Source organism: Leucopleurus acutus, assembly GCF_964270905.1.
Source record: "Leucopleurus acutus genome assembly, chromosome: 8".
Classification (NCBI taxonomy): Eukaryota; Metazoa; Chordata; class Mammalia; order Artiodactyla; family Delphinidae; genus Leucopleurus; species Leucopleurus acutus.
In genome coordinates, this window is record NC_139151.1 from 61,901,171 (window position 1) to 61,920,024 (window position 18,854).

The 18,854-nt window shown below is 42.7% G+C and overlaps 1 protein-coding gene across 2 annotated transcripts in view; it reads left to right on the top strand.

Moving 5' to 3' along the window:
* Positions 1-204: 204 nt before the first annotated feature.
* Positions 205-18,854, top strand: part of SYT9 (synaptotagmin 9) — a 187,793-nt gene continuing 169,143 nt past the window's right edge. For both annotated transcript variants that reach the window (XM_082844199.1, XM_082844200.1), the window contains exon 1: positions 205-552. In XM_082844199.1, coding sequence (XP_082700325.1) covers positions 408-552 — 145 coding nt within the window. In that variant the 5' untranslated portion in view covers positions 205-407. The remainder of the gene's footprint in view (positions 553-18,854) is intronic.

Consider the following 18,854-nt stretch of genomic DNA (forward strand, 5'->3'; position numbering starts at 1 on the left):
CCGCGAGCGCCCCCCTTCCCCCGCCGGCGCTCAGGCAGGGGCCGCCGGGATCCTACCCCTTGGCGCGCACCCCTGACCCGCCCCGCCCCGCGGCGGCCACGAGGGGCGGGCGGAGCGCTAGGAGAGAGGCGCGTTGGGCTGTGCGGCGCCGCCTCTCCTCCTTGCCGGGGGAGGGACGGAGGGGCAGGGCGGGAGAGAAAGAAAGCCCGACTGACCGGCTGGCCAAGAGCTGCATGCAACCGGTGGGAGGCCGGGCCGGCTGGGGCTGGGGCTTGGGCTCGGACCGTTTCTCGGCGGGTCCCTGGCGGCGAGCGCGGACGGCCCGGAGGCGGCGGCTCTGAGCTGGCAGGCGGAGGGTTGTCTCCCGCGCCCGCCTGCCGGGCTCGGTCCGAGGATGCGGGGGGGCGATGCCCGGGGCCAGGGACGCGCTCTGTCACCAGGCGCTGCAGCTGCTGGCCGAGCTCTGTGCCCGCGGGGCCCTGGAGCACGACAGCTGCCAGGATTTCATCTACCACCTGCGGGACCGCGCCAGACCCCGGCTCCGAGACCCAGGTGAGTATCGCCGCCGCTGCCGGGCGCGACCGGAGGGCCCCGGGCTGGGAGTTGGGGCCGCACCGGGCCCTGAGGCAGGAGAACGACACGGACTGGAGGGAGGAGGGCGGGTGACCACCGAGCTAGGGGAGGGCACCAGGAACTAGCGCACGGTGGCCTGATGCTGAACCCGGGCAGGGACCCCGGCGGAGGCTGCTGCATGGAGGCCGGGACCGGGTGGGCTGGCGCGGGGTTGGAGGCACCACGCCCGTCACCTGCGCTTCTGTCACCGGGGCTCCTGGGGGCGGCTCCCGAGCTCCGAGCTCCGCTTCCCGGGCTCTGCGCTCCTGGCTAGGAGAGGCCGCGGCGCTCTCGCGAGCCATGGGAAGGGGGACGAGGCCAGAGGAAACTCTGGGAAGTTGGGAGTTGGGGACGGCCCCGGGCTGCGGTTGAATCCCACCGGGCGCTCCCCATCCTCTTCCCGGATTGCCCATTTCCTGTCCTTGGTCTGGGGTGAGAAGGGCGGGGCGGGAGCCGACGTTGGGCCGGGGACTGAGAGCTCCGGGTCCTGGACAGCCGGGCCTGAACCCGTTCCCTCCGGGTCTCTCGGCGTGGAGGCGGCCTGGGCCTGGGCTCCCGGCTCAACCAGATTCCGCCACCGGGCACACGAAGGTCAATGGGCTCACGGGTCATGGCTTGTGCACCTACAGTTATTCCTAGTGAAAGTTTCGAAGCTCCTAACTTTGGAAAGTTCATTTATTTTGGCCTTTGACCAGTTAAGGTAGGAAGAGGGAGTTTTAGTGGAGCCGTTTGCCTTCCCCAAGGGTCCTGGGTCTCCCACATCTTCTCATCCACTGCTGGTTACTGAAAGACACATTCCTTCCAAATGTTTACTTGAGATTCTTCTCACCATGAGGAATCATTTTCTCGAATAGTCTCTCAACCTGAGTACTAAAAAAAAAGCATATTGTGGTTGGATTGTTAAAGATGGGGTAAGAAAAGGGCCTTTCCCCTGATATTCCTGTGTATAAATATTGGAAATGAGCTGTTGGTGTGCAAAGTATCCAGTATGAATTTACCTCATTTTAAGCCAATCCATTATATAAAAATTCATTTACCCAAGGATAAATTAGAGAATTATTTGATTCATAAAGAGGTATACACTGAGCCTGACTTCAATAGCATTTCCTTGATAGTATATCCAAAATGGGTGTGTGGGGTGAAGAGAGGTCATCTAATAAAAGTTTATATCAGATTTTCCCTACTCAAAGGCGTTTTTTTGTAAAAGAAAGATTATTGCTCCGCATTGCCTGTGGTTACATTAATTAAGTTTATGGGATGATCACTAATGTGTTACTTCAAAGTGGAGAATTAAGTCAAGAAATATTGTTGATTTCAAATGATTTCCCCGGAGGTTTAATGCCCAGCCTTTGTGCGCCTCCTTGCTGGACTGATGTGCTGCACAGACTGCAGACAGGAATAAGAGCACTTCATTCATGAACTGGGGGCCCAGGATGGTGTCCTCACTGGGGAAAGTTCTGTCCTTAAGCAGCAGGAACAAGAAATAATCTAGCTTGCTTCACCCAAAGGAAGTGTTAGTGTTGAAACGTGCCGCTTCTTTGCCTGTTGACTGTGCCGGGAGTTGCCACTGTTACCGCACACGAGCGGTCCTCTTTGACTTTACAAGAGAAGATGGATGAGGCCTCTCGCCGAGTTGCATGTTTAACACTCCACATCTTTTTGGCTGATTTTGTGCCTCTGCTCCTCTTAATCTTCGAGCTAGATCCCATGTTCTAAAGTTTTCCTCAGCCCCTGCACTGGGAAGCCCCTGAGGAAGAATCACAGAGAAGACTCCGTACAAAAGACACATCTGATTCCTTGGCTGAGAAATAGCCCCAGATAAAGAGTATGCCGTGCTGCTCTCTGAGTTCCTGAAAGCACTGCTCTGCTTTCTTAAACTAGGGCACAGTGGCTTTGAGGTAGCCCCATGACCCTCGTGATCTTTGATTTGGGTCAGGAAGTAGCCTGTTCATGAGGCAGGCGTGGGGAGGGGGACCGTGAGTGCAAGGTCAGAGGAACTGGGGCTGAAGCCCACATCCAAAGTGTACCCTCTCTTCCAGGGCAGTGCAACTCAGGCCAGCATCTCTCTTCATCTCCCTCCTTCCTCTCCTTGCCCACATTAACTCTTACATCAGATGCATTTGTCTGCATCCCTGTAAAGCTGTTTGGTTGCCCAAGCCAACAGTGCTTTTAACTTGCGAGCCCTAAAAGCTGAGTGGTTGGAGTAGCTGCACCGCCCAAAGCTGTGAATGACGCTGTTGCTGCAGTGTAGTGGGACCCGGCACAACCATGCCTAGCAGCAGCCCTAGCATGTGGGTCCCTAGAGAGAGTCGTCTCTGTAAACGCGTGACTTCCTTTTCTGTAAAGGAACCCACATGAATGCCATGTTTCAGCTTTTTCTGCCCATTGTTCATCCCTGGCTACCCAGTGGTAGCTAGGTTTTCTCAAGCTCAACTGAGGAACTTTGGTTTTGAAAGGAGAAACCAGATATAATTCCCTGTGGACAGCAGAGTGATACCACATCTAGGATGTTTGTTCATTTTTTCAGTGGTGGGATAAGCCTGGGTCACAAATCAGTGGGCCATCAGAAAGGTTATTCTTTGCCCAGGTAGTTGCAGTGCTCTGATGTAGGAGTACAGTCCTTCGTCTTCCCTAACTTGGTATTGAGAGAGAATTTGATGAGGCTAAGTCATAAATTGGAACTGGAATACCTCACCCAGTCCTTCATCTGTACCAACTATGGAAAGTAAAATGTGGATCTTTAAGCTGAGGGTGAGCACTTTTCCATAGAGAGCAATTAGAATCCTTCTGTTAGGTGTCATTATGTTGGTTGGTATATTGGCAATGTCCGGCATAAACTCGTGAATCTCAGCAAATAGCCTTCACAGCAGAGGGAAGAGCAAGTGCAAAGGTCAGGAGATAGGAGCGTCCTTGATGTGATGCAAGGAATAGTTGAGTTCCAGGGTGACTGGTGCAGGGTGAATAAGAGAGAGAATGACAAGAAATACGGTTAACGGTTGGAGGGGGAAGATCATGTATGGCCTTCTAAACCATTATAAGGACTTTGGTTTTTACTCTGAACGAGAAGGGTTTTAACAGAGAAGCGGCAACTCTCTGGCTGCTGTGTTGAGAAAATGCTGTTGAAGTTCAAGAGTAAAGACAGGGAATCTTGTTAGCAGGTTTACTCTAGTAACCCAGACAAAGGGGATAGTGGACATCAGTTTGAAGATACAGCACTAGGATTTGTTGATGGAATGGAGGTGAGTGGTGAGAGAAGAGGAGTTAAGGGTGACCCCAAGGCTTTTTTTTTTTTTTTTTTTTTTATCGTACGCGGGCCTCTCACTGTTGTGGGCTCAGCGGCCACGGCTCACGGGCCCAGCCGCTCCGCGGCATGTGGGATCTTCCCGGACCAGGGCACGAACCCATGTCCCCTGCATAGGCAGGCGGACTCTCAACCACTGCGCCACCAGGGAAGCCCCCCAAGGCTTTTTGACCTAAGCAACTCCATTTACTGCATAGGGTAAGACTTGAGGAGCAGAGTTGGAGTGGGGAGGAAAATAAGGAAGTTTTTGTTTTATTAAAAATTTTTTTGTTTTATTAAAGATTTTGTTTTGTGTGTACATATTAGATGTGCGATGTCTCTAAGTTCAACAGGGACCTGAAGTATGGGAGTCTTCTTTAATGTTATCAGCTGGTCAATGCTCATACTTCGTAACTGGGGACTTCACTCTCTCTCCTCAAGAGGGCCAGTTGATTGTAGGACAGCAGTTATTAAAAGGTCTTTCCATGCGTGGAATGAAAAGCTCAATTTAACTTCTACTTGTTGATCTCGATTATACTTATTGCAGTCAAAAAAGAATTCGTCTCTTCTCCATTTGGCTATTAGGGGGTAGCGATTGTAACTTTTCTCATCCTTTTGTTTCCGCATCTGGAAAAGAAAAGAAGATTGGATCGAATGATTTCTAGGTTTTAACCATGTTTTATTATTTTCCTTGTAAGTCTTTTCTTCTGAAGGGTGCCAACTACATCTGTGCCAAGCACTTTATGTAGGTTGTTTCCTTTAATCCTCTTAACATCTTCTAAGACCTTGCTGCTCAAAGTGTTCGACTGTGTGCCAGACCTACCAATGTGAATCTGTGTCTTAACAGGATCCTCAGGTGATTCATAGGCATATTAACATTTGAGAAGCATTGCCAAAAGAGATTGGTATATCTGAATAAACTGAAGTGCAGAGAGCTAAACTAGCCCAAGGCCATGGGTTCCATTTAAGAGAAAGAGTTGAGCCTAAGTCAAAGTAGCTTCTAGGTAAACATATCACATATACTAAGAATCTAGGAGTTGTTGTCAATGAAAATTTCCTAGATTTTTTTTTCATTTAGATGTCCTTTCTCTGTTGTGTTTTTGTATAATGGATTTAATCTCTAAGTGTAGGTTAACTTCTATGCAGTTATACAGATTTTGCTCAATATTTTTATTTTTACTTTTTAAAATTAAAGTATCGTTGATTTACAATGTTGTGTTAGTTTTAGGTGTACAGCAAAGTGATTTAGTTTTATACACACACACACACACCAATATAGTCTTTTTCAAATTATTTTCCATTCTAGGTTATTACAAGATACTGAATATAGTTCCCTGTGCTATACAGTAGGTCCCTGTGTTTGTCTATCTTTATATATAATAGTGTATATCTGTTAATCCCAAACTCCTAATTTATTCCTCCCTCTTTGGTTACCATAAGTTTGTTTTCTGTGTCTGTGTCTGTGAGTCTATTTCTGTTTCATAAATAAATTCATTTGTATCTTTTTAAAAAATCCCACATAGAAGTGATATTATATGATACTTGTCTTTCTCTTTCTGACTTACTTCAGTTAGTATAATATTCTCTAGGTCCATCCATGTTGCTGCAAAAGGCATTATTTCATTCTTTTTTATGAATGAGTGATATTCCACTATATATATATATATATATATATATATATATATATATATAAAATATATCACTTCTTTATCCTTTCATCTGTCGATGGACATTGCTCAGTATCTTGGTCAAGAATTCTTTTATTCAGGATACTGGTTTTCCATTGACATTCCAGCTTTGTATTTCTAGGGATTTTTTTCTTCATTTTCTGGTGAACTAGAGGATGTTCACTTGGTCAGGGTGTCAAATAGAGCTTTACGACACATCACTGATGACCCCTCTTTACGACACATCACTGATGACCCCTCCTTACGACACATCACTGATGATGACCCCTCTTTCTAAGTAGATGTTAACCCTAGTCAGGAGAAGCTTTCTCTAGACTGGTTTTCAACCTTGGTTGCATATTAGAAACATTTAGGGAGCTCTGAAAAACAAACAAACAAAAATAAAACAAACAGGAAACTACCAATGGCTGAGCTCTATCCTGACCAATTAAATTGGAATCGCTGGGGGTGGGGCCTGCTATCGGTATATTTTTATATAAGTTCCTCTCTTGGTTGTAATGTGCACCAGGTGGAAGACAACTGTTGAGGCCAATAAGTGAAGGATGAACCCACCTAACTCTTCTCAGCTCAGCTCACATTTCTTTTTTGCAAAATTAGGAAAGATGGTATCAAGTCGGGGGCCTTGACTGTTACCTTGTATGGTCATCACCCAAATCAACTAAGTGATTCTTAGCTTTCTTTTGACAATATTACCCCCACTTTTTATTTGAAGGACTCTATAAAAATATCATGAGAATCTATTATATCCACTCAATTTGGCGAAAAAAAAGAACAAATTGAGAAAATCATGTCCAAAGTATTTCATTGAAAGGCCAGAATGTGGAACCGTCACTAGTGTCACCTTATATTGATTTAGAATGAAATAACTTATAAAAAGGTGTACATGTAAAATAATAATTAAATGCAGTTCCTAAGGAAAAATCTCCAAAATAATCATTGAGATTAAACTTTAACCTTAATTCAGATTTTCAAAGATAGTCAAGTGAAAAATCATCCTTAAAACACTGGATTTTTATGAATAGACATTGGTGTGATTATGCACAATGGGATTAATTTTTAAAAATTAATGTTAATTGCAATCAGGAACTAGAGAGTCTTCTAAGGAATGAGTGGCATATTGGATGCACAATATGTGAAGATTTAATTTGCATTACTTCAGTGACATTTTAGGGCTTCTTCATAAATATTTTATTTAAACAAGTGTGTTTTCATCTCCACGGGATTCCTCTACATGGACCAGTGAGTGGTTTAGTCATGAGGTAATTATCAAGAGGGAAAAACAAAAGCAAATTGTGGTAAAGGCATCACAGGCAGCCCTGTGGCCAGCTGCCTCTTTCAGAATAAACAATCAAAAGCAAACTTCTTGATGTGGGCTAAACTCTCAAGGAAAACTTAAGCTGACACTTAAGGGAAATCATCCTAAAATTCCCTGTTATGTATAGAGCACAGGCATTGCTTTCATTGTAAGAGCATACTGGCACTTTTGTGTTTGTGTGTGCTCCTGGGCTTTCTCATGTGGTTGGCTTAAAAAAAAAAATCATAATCCCTTCCTGAGTGACTTACTTGAGGGAACTAACAAGTTCATGTGCTCAGGTGTGTAGAGAAAGGGAGGAGCTTAGTGGGGGACATCAGTGGGAGAGCAGTCTCCCTTTCCAAAAGATAAGTATGGAGTATGTATTATTACTTTCTAAACGAAATCACAATTTGAGCCATAAATGTTCACCACGACTTTTTCTTTTCAAGTTTTGCACTGGGTTGGCTTGAAGTATGGCTTTAAACCAAGGCAAACCCCAGCAACTTGGCTTTGCAGATCTCCTTGAAATATTCATGTGTCCTCGTGCATGTATTTTATCACACCAAAACTTTTATACCAACACTGATAGAACTGCATTCGAAAGAAAAAAAAAAAATCTCACCCAGGAAATCAAGATGACAAAGTGGAATAAGCAAGAGCTTTGGAGTCAGAATCTGATCCTGCCCTTACTAGCTTTATTGACCTTGAGCAAAATATTTAACTCTTCACTTTATGCATCTGTAAAATGGGACGGGGGGAGGCTGTTGCAGCACAGTGTGCAGAGTAAGTGCTCCAGTAACTGCTCAGTAAATGGATTTGGTGGTAGTAGTGTCACCTGTCCACGCTTCCCCTCATCTGTGATCCATGGGCACGTGCATGTTTCACCTATTTATGCAGGCATACCTTGGAGACGTTGCAGGTTTGATTCCAGACCGCCACAGTAAAGTGAGACACATGAAGTTTTTGCTTTCCCAGTGTATATAAAAGTTATGTTTACACCAGACTGTGGTCTCTTCAGTGTACAACAGCATTATGTCTTAAAAAAAAGTATGTAATTTAAAAATACTTTATTGCTAAAAAACACTAACCATCATCTGAGACTTCAGTGAGTCATAATTTATTTGCAGTAGTAACCTCAAAGATTACTGATCACCATAACAAATATAATAATCATGAAAAAGTTTGAAATATTGGGAGAATTCCCAAAATATGACAGAGACATGAAGTGAGCAACTGCTGTTGGAAAAATGGCCTGATAGACTTGCTCGATGCAGGGTTGCCACAGACCTTCAATTTGTAAAAAAAAAAATGCCATATCTGTGAAGCACAATAAAGCAAGGTATGCCTGAAGTTATTCATAAACAAAATTTACTATTCTACTTTTTTGTAAACTTAGATTTTTATCACCACTTATTAGCTGTATGACCCTGGAAAGTTATTCAATCCCTGTGTCTTAGTTTTCTCATGAATAAAATGGAGTGCTATTACCCAAATAAAATACAGGATGCCCAGTTCAATTTGAATTTCAGATAAACAACAGATATCTATTGTTTATCTGAAATTCAAATTGAATTGGGCATCTTATATTTTTATTTGTTAAATCTAGCAACCCTACATTAGTACTGATCTCATAACACATGTGAAATACTTACCGTAGTACTGCGCACGTAGAAAATGCTCAATAAATACTAGCCATTATTACTATTATTATTAAAATTTTCCATGATGAACAGTCATTATTGTGCAATTGTTGTGATGACTATATATTCCAGAAGGTAGATAAATCTTTTTTTACTTAACCTTTCTTTGGGGTAGTTCTAGCATCTGATTTTTTATTACTACAAATAATATTTTACATCTATAGTACCCTACTCCCTTTTGGGAAAATTTCTTAATAGTTAATTATCACCAGTGGGTTCCAGTTGCTTTCCAGTATATCTATGCCAGTTAGCCCTGCTACGTATCAACAGTCAATCTACTACCATCAGGTGGTATAATGTGAACAAAAGGTTGCTAATGTAACAGGGTTTAAGTAGCTACCTGGTTGTTGTTTCAACTTGCATTTTTTGTTTGTAGTGTTGAATGTTTTTAATATTTTAAAGCAACTTATATTTCCTGTTATGTGAATTTTGTGTGTTTATTCTCTAACACGTACAAATTTATTTTTTGAGAATCTTAATGTATTTCTTACCAGTTTGCATTAGTTGGACCATAAATATTCTGTCAGGTTAACTTAGCGAAGGAGCATTGTATAGTCAATGGACTCGGGTTGTCTGCCTATAATCAATCCATTACACTAGACTGCCTTTTATAATGTTAGGAGTGCGTCAAGAAATTGGGATTCATTGTAACATTCTTTCCAAGGCAAAATGCTGCCTTTATGTATGTGAAATATGAAAAAAAAATTGCTGTTATATAACTTGAATCTTTTTCCTTTTTTTCCCCCTCTTTCCAACTCCCCTCCCTTCCTAGCACTTTACTACTATAGCCACACTGATGTGATCACTCTTCTAATTATAATTAAGTTGAATTCAAAAAACATCCATTGAGTGCCTCTTAAGTGCCAGGTACTAGGTTAGGCATCACTGATTCAAAGATACATTAGAGGGCTTCCCTGGTGGCGCAGTGGTTGGGAGTCCGCCTGCCGATGCAGGGGACACGGGTTCATGCCCCGGTCCGGGAAAATCCCACATGCCGCGGAGCGGCTGGGCCCGTGAGCCATGGCCACTGGGCCTGCGCGTCCGGAGCCTGTGCTCCGCAACGGGAGAGGCCACAACAGTGAGAGGCCCGCATACCGCAAAAAAAAAAAACACACACACACACAAAAAAAAGATACATTAGACATGGTTACTGCCCCTGTGGAACTGAGATAAAACAATAATTGCAATTAATAAAATAAAGATTGGAAGGGAGATATTACTGAATACAGTTCAGAAAAAGAGGAGAGAAGTAATTAGCTGACTTGAGTGGATCTGTAGAGAATTCCTGAAGAAGGTGATTCTTGGGCAGAGCACTTTGCCTGGAATGTGTGGGTGGGAAGGACATTCTCGGAATTTACAAACGTTCTAGGACAGGAGAGAATGGATCTTTGGCAGTAGTAAGTGGAGGAGGGTGTGTTGGTAATGTTGAGAGATGAGTCTGCTCTTGTGAACCCTGGTCATCAGATCATGGAAGTCCTTGTTTGCCATTGTCAAAGTCCCACGGAGGACTTGGGTTAGAGTACTCTGATGCAGAAACCTTGAAGGAAGTACAGTTTACTGCGATGAGCCCAAAGGATCGATCCATTCTCAGCAAAGTAGACCAGGAGATTCCAGGATGGGGGAAGTCCTGTGAGTTCGCTTCTCAAGTCTTCCTGGTTCTCATGGGAAAAAAGCTGAAGTTGGTGATAATGTTCTTCCTGACTGAGTGAAGGGCCTGACAGATTGGAATCACCGCATAGGAGATTACCTATTCAGATCCCCAGCCATGTCACCTTGAAACGCAAGTGTCGTTACCTCATAGAGTTGTAAAAACTGCCTTTAGCAAGTGTAGTCGTCTGGTTCAAACATCTGGGTTCCAGATATAATTTCAGACCATGCCAACAGTGACATCTTGCTTCCTTGCCTGTTTATTTGATAATGAAAAAGCAGTGTGTTCAGTTGCATGGCAGTCCCTCAGTTTGAGGATATGCACAGTCTGTTTTCTCTGATGTTATAGGGCCCAGGAGGGCGTAAGCATGGCAAGCCTGCGTAGTGCCTACCAAGCCACACTGTGGAGATGGTGGTTTATGCTACTGGGTTGGCCAAAAGGTTCATTTGGGTTTTTCCGTAACATCGTACCAAAAACCCGAACGAACTTTTTGGCCAACCCAATATATACAGGGGCTGCTAAGAGGCTGGTACAGTTCTTTAAAATAATTGAATTGAATGCCCTTAGGCAGGTCTTACATTTTCCACTTTTCATATCCGCCCCACCTGCCCGCCCCACACACGTAAACTTTTCTTATGACATTTAGGGGATTTGCCTGGCTGCCGAAGACATTTCAGTTTGCATCAGCTATAGCACTGCAGACCCACTGAAGGGTTTTAAGCTGAAAACTGAGGTGAGCAGGTTTGTCTTCTAATTAGATGACTCTGGAGGCAGAGGTTATGATTAGAAATGCCATTCACTAACTCATCAAACATTATTGAACCTCTCCCATGTACAAGGCTCTGTTCTAGGTATTGTACACACCTAGGGACCCTGATACAGTATTGTATCTACACTAGGGAACCAAACAGAACATAAAAAGCTTGCCCTTATAGAACTTACATGTTGGCGTGAGGAAAATAATACATAAATAAATTAATTAATTACATCATATGTTAGACAGTGATAAGCACTAAGGAGAAAAATAAAGCATGGAAAGAGAAGAGGTGTGGAAATTAAAATGGCATCACTGAGAAATGGATGTATGAGTAAAAGTCAGAGATGTGGGAGCAAGATGTGCACATATCAGGAGGAGGAGCATTCCAGGCAGTGGGACAGCAGGTGTAAAGGTCCTGAGGCAGGCACATGCTTGGTATATCTAGGTATTAGCCAGGGGCAGTGGCACTGTGGTGGGGTTGGCAAGGAGGAGGGAAGTAGTAGGTGAGGTCAGAGAGGTGATGGCAGGCTGATTGTAAGGCCCTAGAAGCCGTTGTCAGTTTTACTCAGAGAAAGATGGGAAGCCTTAAGAAAGATTTAAGCAGAGAAGTAATATGTCTAACTTAGGAATAGAGAGGATCCCTCTGACCGGCATATAGAAAACAGACGGTAGAAGGGAAGGGTAGAATCGGGGAGAGTAGTGAGGTGGCTGCTGTGAGAGATGATGGTGGCTTGGACCAGCGTGATGGCAGTGGAGGTGGTGAGACGTGGTCAGATTCTGGGTAGCTGGAAGGTAGAGCTGATGGGACTTGCTGATGGATGGATGTAGGGTGTGAAAGACAGAGGAATCAAGAATGACTCCAAGATTTTGGCCTGAGCAAGAGAATAGAGGAGAAGTTTGAGGGGAATAATTAGGAGCTAAGTTTTGGATGTATTAAGTTGGAAATGCTTATTAGTGAGTCATGTGGGGAACAGACGAGGAAGCTGGACGTATGAGCCTGGCGTTTGGGAAAGATGGCTGGACTGGAGATACAGATGTGAGAGTTGTAGGCTTAGAGGGGATATTTAAAAGGAATCATCTAGGAAGGTGGTGTTGACTAGAGGAGATAAGAGTACCAGGACTGAGTTCTGGAACTCTCCATCACTAAGAGGATGGAGAGAAAATGAGAAATCAGCAAAAGAAGTCTAATAAAGAGAGCAGAAGATCCAAGCAAGAGTATTGACCTGAAAACCAAGAAGAAGAAGGTGTGTGAAAGAGGGGAAATAAACAGCTGTGTAAAATGCTACCATTGGGTCAAGTAGAATGAGCACTGATGACTGACCACAGCAGTTACATGACGCAGGGGTCATTGGACGTGATGTTGACAAGCCGTTTGGTAGAGAGATGAGAACAGGAGCCTGACTGGAGGGGCCTTAAGAGAAATTGATGGGAGAGGAATCAGGGGCAGTGAGTATAGACTACTCTTTCAAGTTGTTCTGTAGACAAGAGCAGAGAGAAATGAGTTAGTAGTCACTGGTGAGGGAAGTGAGATCAAGGGTTTTTGTTTTTATTTAAAGTTATAAGAGGACTTCCCTGGCCCTGGTGGCGCCGTGGTTCAGAATCCGCCTGCCAGTGCAGCGGACACGGGTTCGATCCCTGGTCGGAGAAGATCCCACGTGCCTCCGAGCAACTAAGTCCGTGCGCCACAACTACTGAGCCTGCGCTCTAGAGCCCGCGAGCCACAACTACTGAAGCCCAGGTGCTCTAGGGTCCGTGTGCCGCAATTACTGAGCCCATGTGCTCTAGGGCTGCATGCCACAACTACTGAGCCCGCGTGCTGCAGCTACCGAAGCCCACGCACCTAGAGCCCGTGCTCTGCAACAAGAGAAGCCACCGCAATGAGAAGCCTGTGCACTGCAACAAAGAGTAGCCCCCGTTCACCGCAACTAGAGAAAGCCTGCGCACAGCAATGAAGACCCAACGCAGCCCCCCAAAAAAAGAAAACTCACATTAAAATAAATAAAGTTTATAAAAAATAATAAGTTATAAGAAATTAAGAGATAACAGTGCTTAGGTGATGGGAATGATCTGGTAGAGAACAATAATTAATGATGTAGGATAATGAGGGGAGGCTTGCTGGAGGGATATCCTTGAGTGGGCATTTGGATATGCTCCTAGAGTTCAAGGACCAAGTCTAGTCTCCACATATGCATTTAGGAGCCATCAGCATAAAGATGATATTTATAAGCCAAGAAACTAGATGAGCCTACCAAGCAGTGACTTAAGATAAAAGAAGTCAAACAACTAGTTAGAGGTGAGGGAGATGAGAAGGAACGAACAAAGGAGACTGAAAAGGATTAGTTAAGTAGAGTGGGAGGAAAATCAGCAGTGTGATGTCCTGGAAGTGCAGAAAGTATTCCTGGGAGGAAACCGTGAGCCCTTGTGTGAAATGCAGCTGATGGGTCAAGTACGATGAGAACCAAGGACTGCCCATTGCATTTAGCAACGTGGTAGTTCATTGGTGACCTTGAACTGAGTGGTTTTGGAGTGGGGGTGGGTGAATGGAGTAGGTGAAAGTCTGATTACAGTCTCTTCAAGAGACAAAGAGAGAAGAGATGTTGAAAAAAGAGAATATACACTACTTTTTTGTTTTGTTGTGAAGGAAAAGGGAGGAGAAATTGATTCAAAAGATGGTTTCTAAAGAAAGGAGAAAATAACTGCACGTTTGTATGCTGGAGAGTTATAAACGGTTATAAACGGTGAGAGTTATAAACGGTGCAGAGTATTGAACTGCCTGAGTGATGTGCTTGAGTCGGTGGGTTTTTCAACAGTTCAATTGTTGTCAAGGAACCAGCGCAGAGTATATGGGCCCAGGTGAGTAGATATGGTTTGGGGATCTTATAGAATTGTCCTCTGATTACTCTTCCATTATCAGTGAAAAGGGAAGCAGCAAGGTTACCAGCTGAGAGTGAGGATGGGGTAGAAGATGCTGAAGGTTTGAAAACAGGAAAGATAGAAAGTGATAGTCCAGGAGGTAGGAGATTGAATGGATTAGGGAAGTGGAGTGTGCCTGCCAGACAACATTAAGGGCCTGCTTGAAGTTGGTGCTTGTGAATTTAAAGTGATATCCACAGCATAGGTGTGAGGTTTTTTCTCCCATCACATGCAGCTGTGTTTGTGCAGGCATGGAGAGACAGGAGTTTGTGTTTGAGCAGGGGCGTGCTTATGTATGACAATCAAAGAGTGGCAAAAGAGTTGAGGGTGTACAGACAACCTACTGAACGGGAGAAAATATTTGCAAATGATGTGACCAATAAGGGGTTAATATCCAAAATATATAAACAGCTCATACAACTCAACATCAAAAAAACAACCTGGTTAAAAAATGGGCAGAAGACCTGAATAGACATTTTTCCAAAGAGGACATGCACATGGCCAACAGGCACATGAAAAGGTGCTCAACATCACTAATCATCAGAGAATTGCAAATCAAAACCACAGTGAGGTATCACCTCACACCTGTCAGAATGGATATCATCAAAAAGGACACACATGACAAATGCTGGCGAGGATGTGGAGAAAAGGGAACCCTCGTACACTGCTGGTGGGAATGTAAATTGGTGCAGCTGCTGTGGAAAACAGTATGGAGGTTTCTCAAAAAACTAAATAAAGAACTACCATATGACCCAGCAATTCCACTCCTGGGTATATATCTGAAAAAAACAAAAACACTAATGCGAAAAAAGATGCACCATAATGTTTACAGCAGCGTTATTTACAGTAGCCAAGATATGGAAGCAACCAAAGTGTCCATCGACAGATGAATGAATAAAGAATATGGGGTGTGTGTGTGTGTGTGTGTGTGTGTGTGTGTGTGTGTACACACACACACACACACAATAGGATACTAAGCCATAAAAAAGAATGAAATTTTGTCATTTGCCACAATATGGATGGACCTAGAGTGTGTTATGCTTCGTGAAATTAGTCAAACAGATAAAGACAAATAGTTATCGCTTATATGTGGAATCTAAAAAAAACAACCAACTAGTGAAGATGACAAAAAAGAAGCAGACTCACAGATATAGAGAACAGACTAGTGGTTACCAGGGGGAGAGGGTGGGTGGAGGGGCAATAGAGTGGTAAGGGATTTAGAGATACAAACTATTAAGTGTAAAATAAGCCATAAGGGTATATTGTACGACACAGGGAACATAGTCAATATTTTATTACTATAAATGGAGTATAACCTTTAAAACTTGTGAATCACTGTATTGTACATCTGTAATTTATGTAATATTGTACATCAACGGTACTTCAATTAAAAAAACACATAAAGAGTTGATGGTGTATAAAGTGGAGCGATGAGAATGATTGAGTCTGAAATTTCATCTGAGTAAGGAGAGTAAAGTGGACTCATGGGGTGTTAAGGATAGTGAAGAGGTGGTGGGGTTAGTGGACTGTAGGTGCTCTGGGGTAGGATGATAGCTGGGAAAGCAGTGAGGAGGAGGGGGCCAAACAGAGATAATGAGGGGCTACAGTTGCTGGATGACTGTGTCGAGAGTGTGATCATGGGAGTGAGGCCCTAAGGTAGAGTGTGGGACAAGTGACTGAAGGAGACAAGGAAAAGAACAGATAGACCAGAGCTGGGGAAGTATTGAACTCACCAAAAATTAAGACAGAAGTAGTGTTGACAGCAGGCCAGGAATGGAGGGAAGTGACCTGCATGAGGAATGTGTGTGATGAAGATGGGTAGTGATGGTGTAGTGGTGCAGTCGGGCACCTGCAGAGTCAAAGCTGGGGGATTTTAAAGAAAATACCAGAAGTAGTAGACCCTTAGTATTTATCTAGGCAGAAGTGTTGAAGGGATGTTTTGCAGCAATGGAATTGGAGAACTGATGATAAATATAGAAAATATTAAAGGTAAAAGAGTTGGTACGCTGATGTGAAGTAGAGAGATCCTAATTTCCAAATTTCTGGTATAGGTGCCTGGGAGGATGGTCATGTGATTTATTAGGTTTACTGTAGGATGTCCAGCATGTTTAATTTTAAATTCATTAAGTTCAAGAATATATGTGAGATCTGATGCACATGTCCAGGGCAGTTGACTGGTAGGTCATTGGGAAGAAGTTACTGGAAATCAAAGAAGGTGAGAAAAAGTTCTAAGGCCCCCTAAAAACTTGAAGGGTTTTGGAAGGGTTTTGGAAAGGGACTCTCAATTCCAGCTATGCATCAGAATCAATCGGGCAACCTTTGAAGACACAACTGCCCTGTCCCCAAACTGACTAAGTCAGAATCTTCTGTGGTGCCATCTAAAATATCTCTACACATTAGTCTGGTGTGCAGCCAAGGTTGCAAATGACGTTCATTTATAGCCTTTATGGACTGAAATTACTTTTTACAGCCCCATTGTCAAAATGGTGCTCCGACCATCTGTATAAAACCATTATAAAATATTAGGGAAGGAAATCTAAGCATGAAAATGCATTTACTATTATCATTGATTCTTTTTTTTTCTTACCGCAGTGGGACTTATCACCAGTTATTAGTAAGTACAGCTGCTGTTGGTGCAACTAATAATAAATTCTGTAGGAAATGTAACTGTAGGATGTAACTGTAGCATCCTGGTGCTAACTGAAAGCATGGTCTTCTTTATTGCTAGGCATGTAATATGATTATCGCTTATTTTTAATTTAGGATAAGCATACTGTAAATAAAGTCTGTAAAAACTCTAACGAGGTGCTCAGCTTAGAGAACGTGTTTGCTTGATTCTTGTTGGCTGTCAGTCCTTCTTGCCAGTCTGTTCACTTCCCATCAGAAAAACCTGGGAAACAAAGAAATAGGCATGAATGAGGGGACACGTTAGAACTACTTGTAACACTTTACTCAGAAAGTCTCAGGTTAAACATATTTTCAGTTCTGATGTTTTCGAATAATATGGATGTCAAATGACGGCATAGCTGAGCTAGCTCTAAAGACTTCGCAAATTGTTTCAGAGGGAATGAGAAAACTGTTGTTTGCTCTTCTCTAATCTGTTCCACTGTGACTGATACTTTAGATTTAATGTCACCATAATATCCCAAATTTATAGGTCATCCTTCTTCTGGGACTTTGGAAGTGCTTTGTGTGGATTACTTTAATTTTGATGGAGCTAAGGTTCAGCATGTTATGGAATCTATTTCGGAGAGAGTCTGCAAAGAGAACTAGAAAATCCCCCAAAGTGTTTCGTTTTTACTTCCAAACGAAGCATCCATTGATCCTAGTCCACGCTGCTTTAGGGGCCATTTATGTGTGGATTACTGAGGGCTTCTCTGGGGGGAAACTAATCCCCATAGGTTCAGTTTGAGAGGATCCACTCTGCACCCGATAAAGATTAAAACTGCAGCTCTTTTCCATTACATTGTTTTTTTGATCTTTTAATTTTCTATTGTCTTATGCTTCGGTGACTCAATCCTAGCTGTCTTCCCAGTGCCTCAGTACGTGGGAACTGGGAAGTTAGATTGAACAGATTCACCAAACAAAAGCCCTGTAGCACGTGCTTTTACAGTAAAACGTGATGTTTCAGGGCTATGGACAGTCATCAGTTTTGATCCAGGGAAGCACATGGAGAGGAGTGGGTTTTACATAGTGCCCTTAATAGTGCAGCTGAGAACATGGGGAAATGTCAGAGGAGGATCAGAATTGGCTGTTATACTACTAGATTCTTTTCTTTAAAATTTTTTTATTTTTATTTTTTTATTAATGTATACTGTAGTTGATTAACAATGGTGTCTTAGTTTCTGGTGTACAGCACAGGGATTCAGTTATATATATTCTTTTTCATATTCTTTTCCATTATGGTTTATTACGGGATATTGAATATAGTTCCCTGTGCTATACAGTAGGACCTTGTTGTTTATTATATTATATATAGGAGTTTGTATCCGCTAATCCCAAACTCCTAATTTATCCCTCCCCCATCCCCTCTCCTTTGTTTTCTATGTCTGTGAGGCTGTTTCTGTTTTGTAAATAAGTTCATTTGTATCATATTTTAGATTCCACACGTAAGTTAAATTATATGATATTTGTCTTTCTCTTTCTGACTTACTTCACTTAGTGTGATAATCGCTAGGTCCATCCACGTTGCTGCAAATGGCATTATTCCATTCTTTTTTATGGCTGAGTCCCTAGCATTCCATTGTATATATGTAGCACATCTTCTTTATCAATTCGTCTGTCGGTGGACATTTAGGTTGTTTCCATGTCTTGGCTATTGTAAATAGCCAATTCTATGTTAAATAATAGTAAAATAAATACAACTTTGTATTAAAAGAATGATATACTGCAACCCAGCAGGGTTTATTTCAAGAATACAAGAATGGTAAAGCTATTATTGCACTAGTAGATTTGTTATTTTTGTTGTTGTTTATACTTTTTTTAAGTTTCGGCCACGTTTACACAAAATAAGTCACACAAGCTTCACAACTTTTCCTCAATTTATCTCCAGTCATTCCCTCATTTAAAAAAACAAAAAAACTTGATTGAGGTATATTTTACATGCCCTATAATTCACCCACTTTAAGTGGTTATTATTTAGTAAATTTATGAAGCTGTGTAAGCATCACTATAAATCAGTTTAAGAACAGTCCCATCACCCCAGTAAGGTCCCTCAGGTCCATTCATGTTAATCCCAGTTCCAGGAGGCTACTAATCTACTTTGTCTCTATAAAGTTTCCTTTCCTGGACATTTCATATAAATGGAATCATATACTAAGCCATCTCTTTTGTAACTGGATCCTTTCACTTAGCACACTGTTTTTGAGGTCCAGCCATATTGTAGCGTGTGTTATTAGTTCTTTCCTTTTTATTACTGATCAGTATTCCATTATATGGATATACCACATTTTATCTATCTGT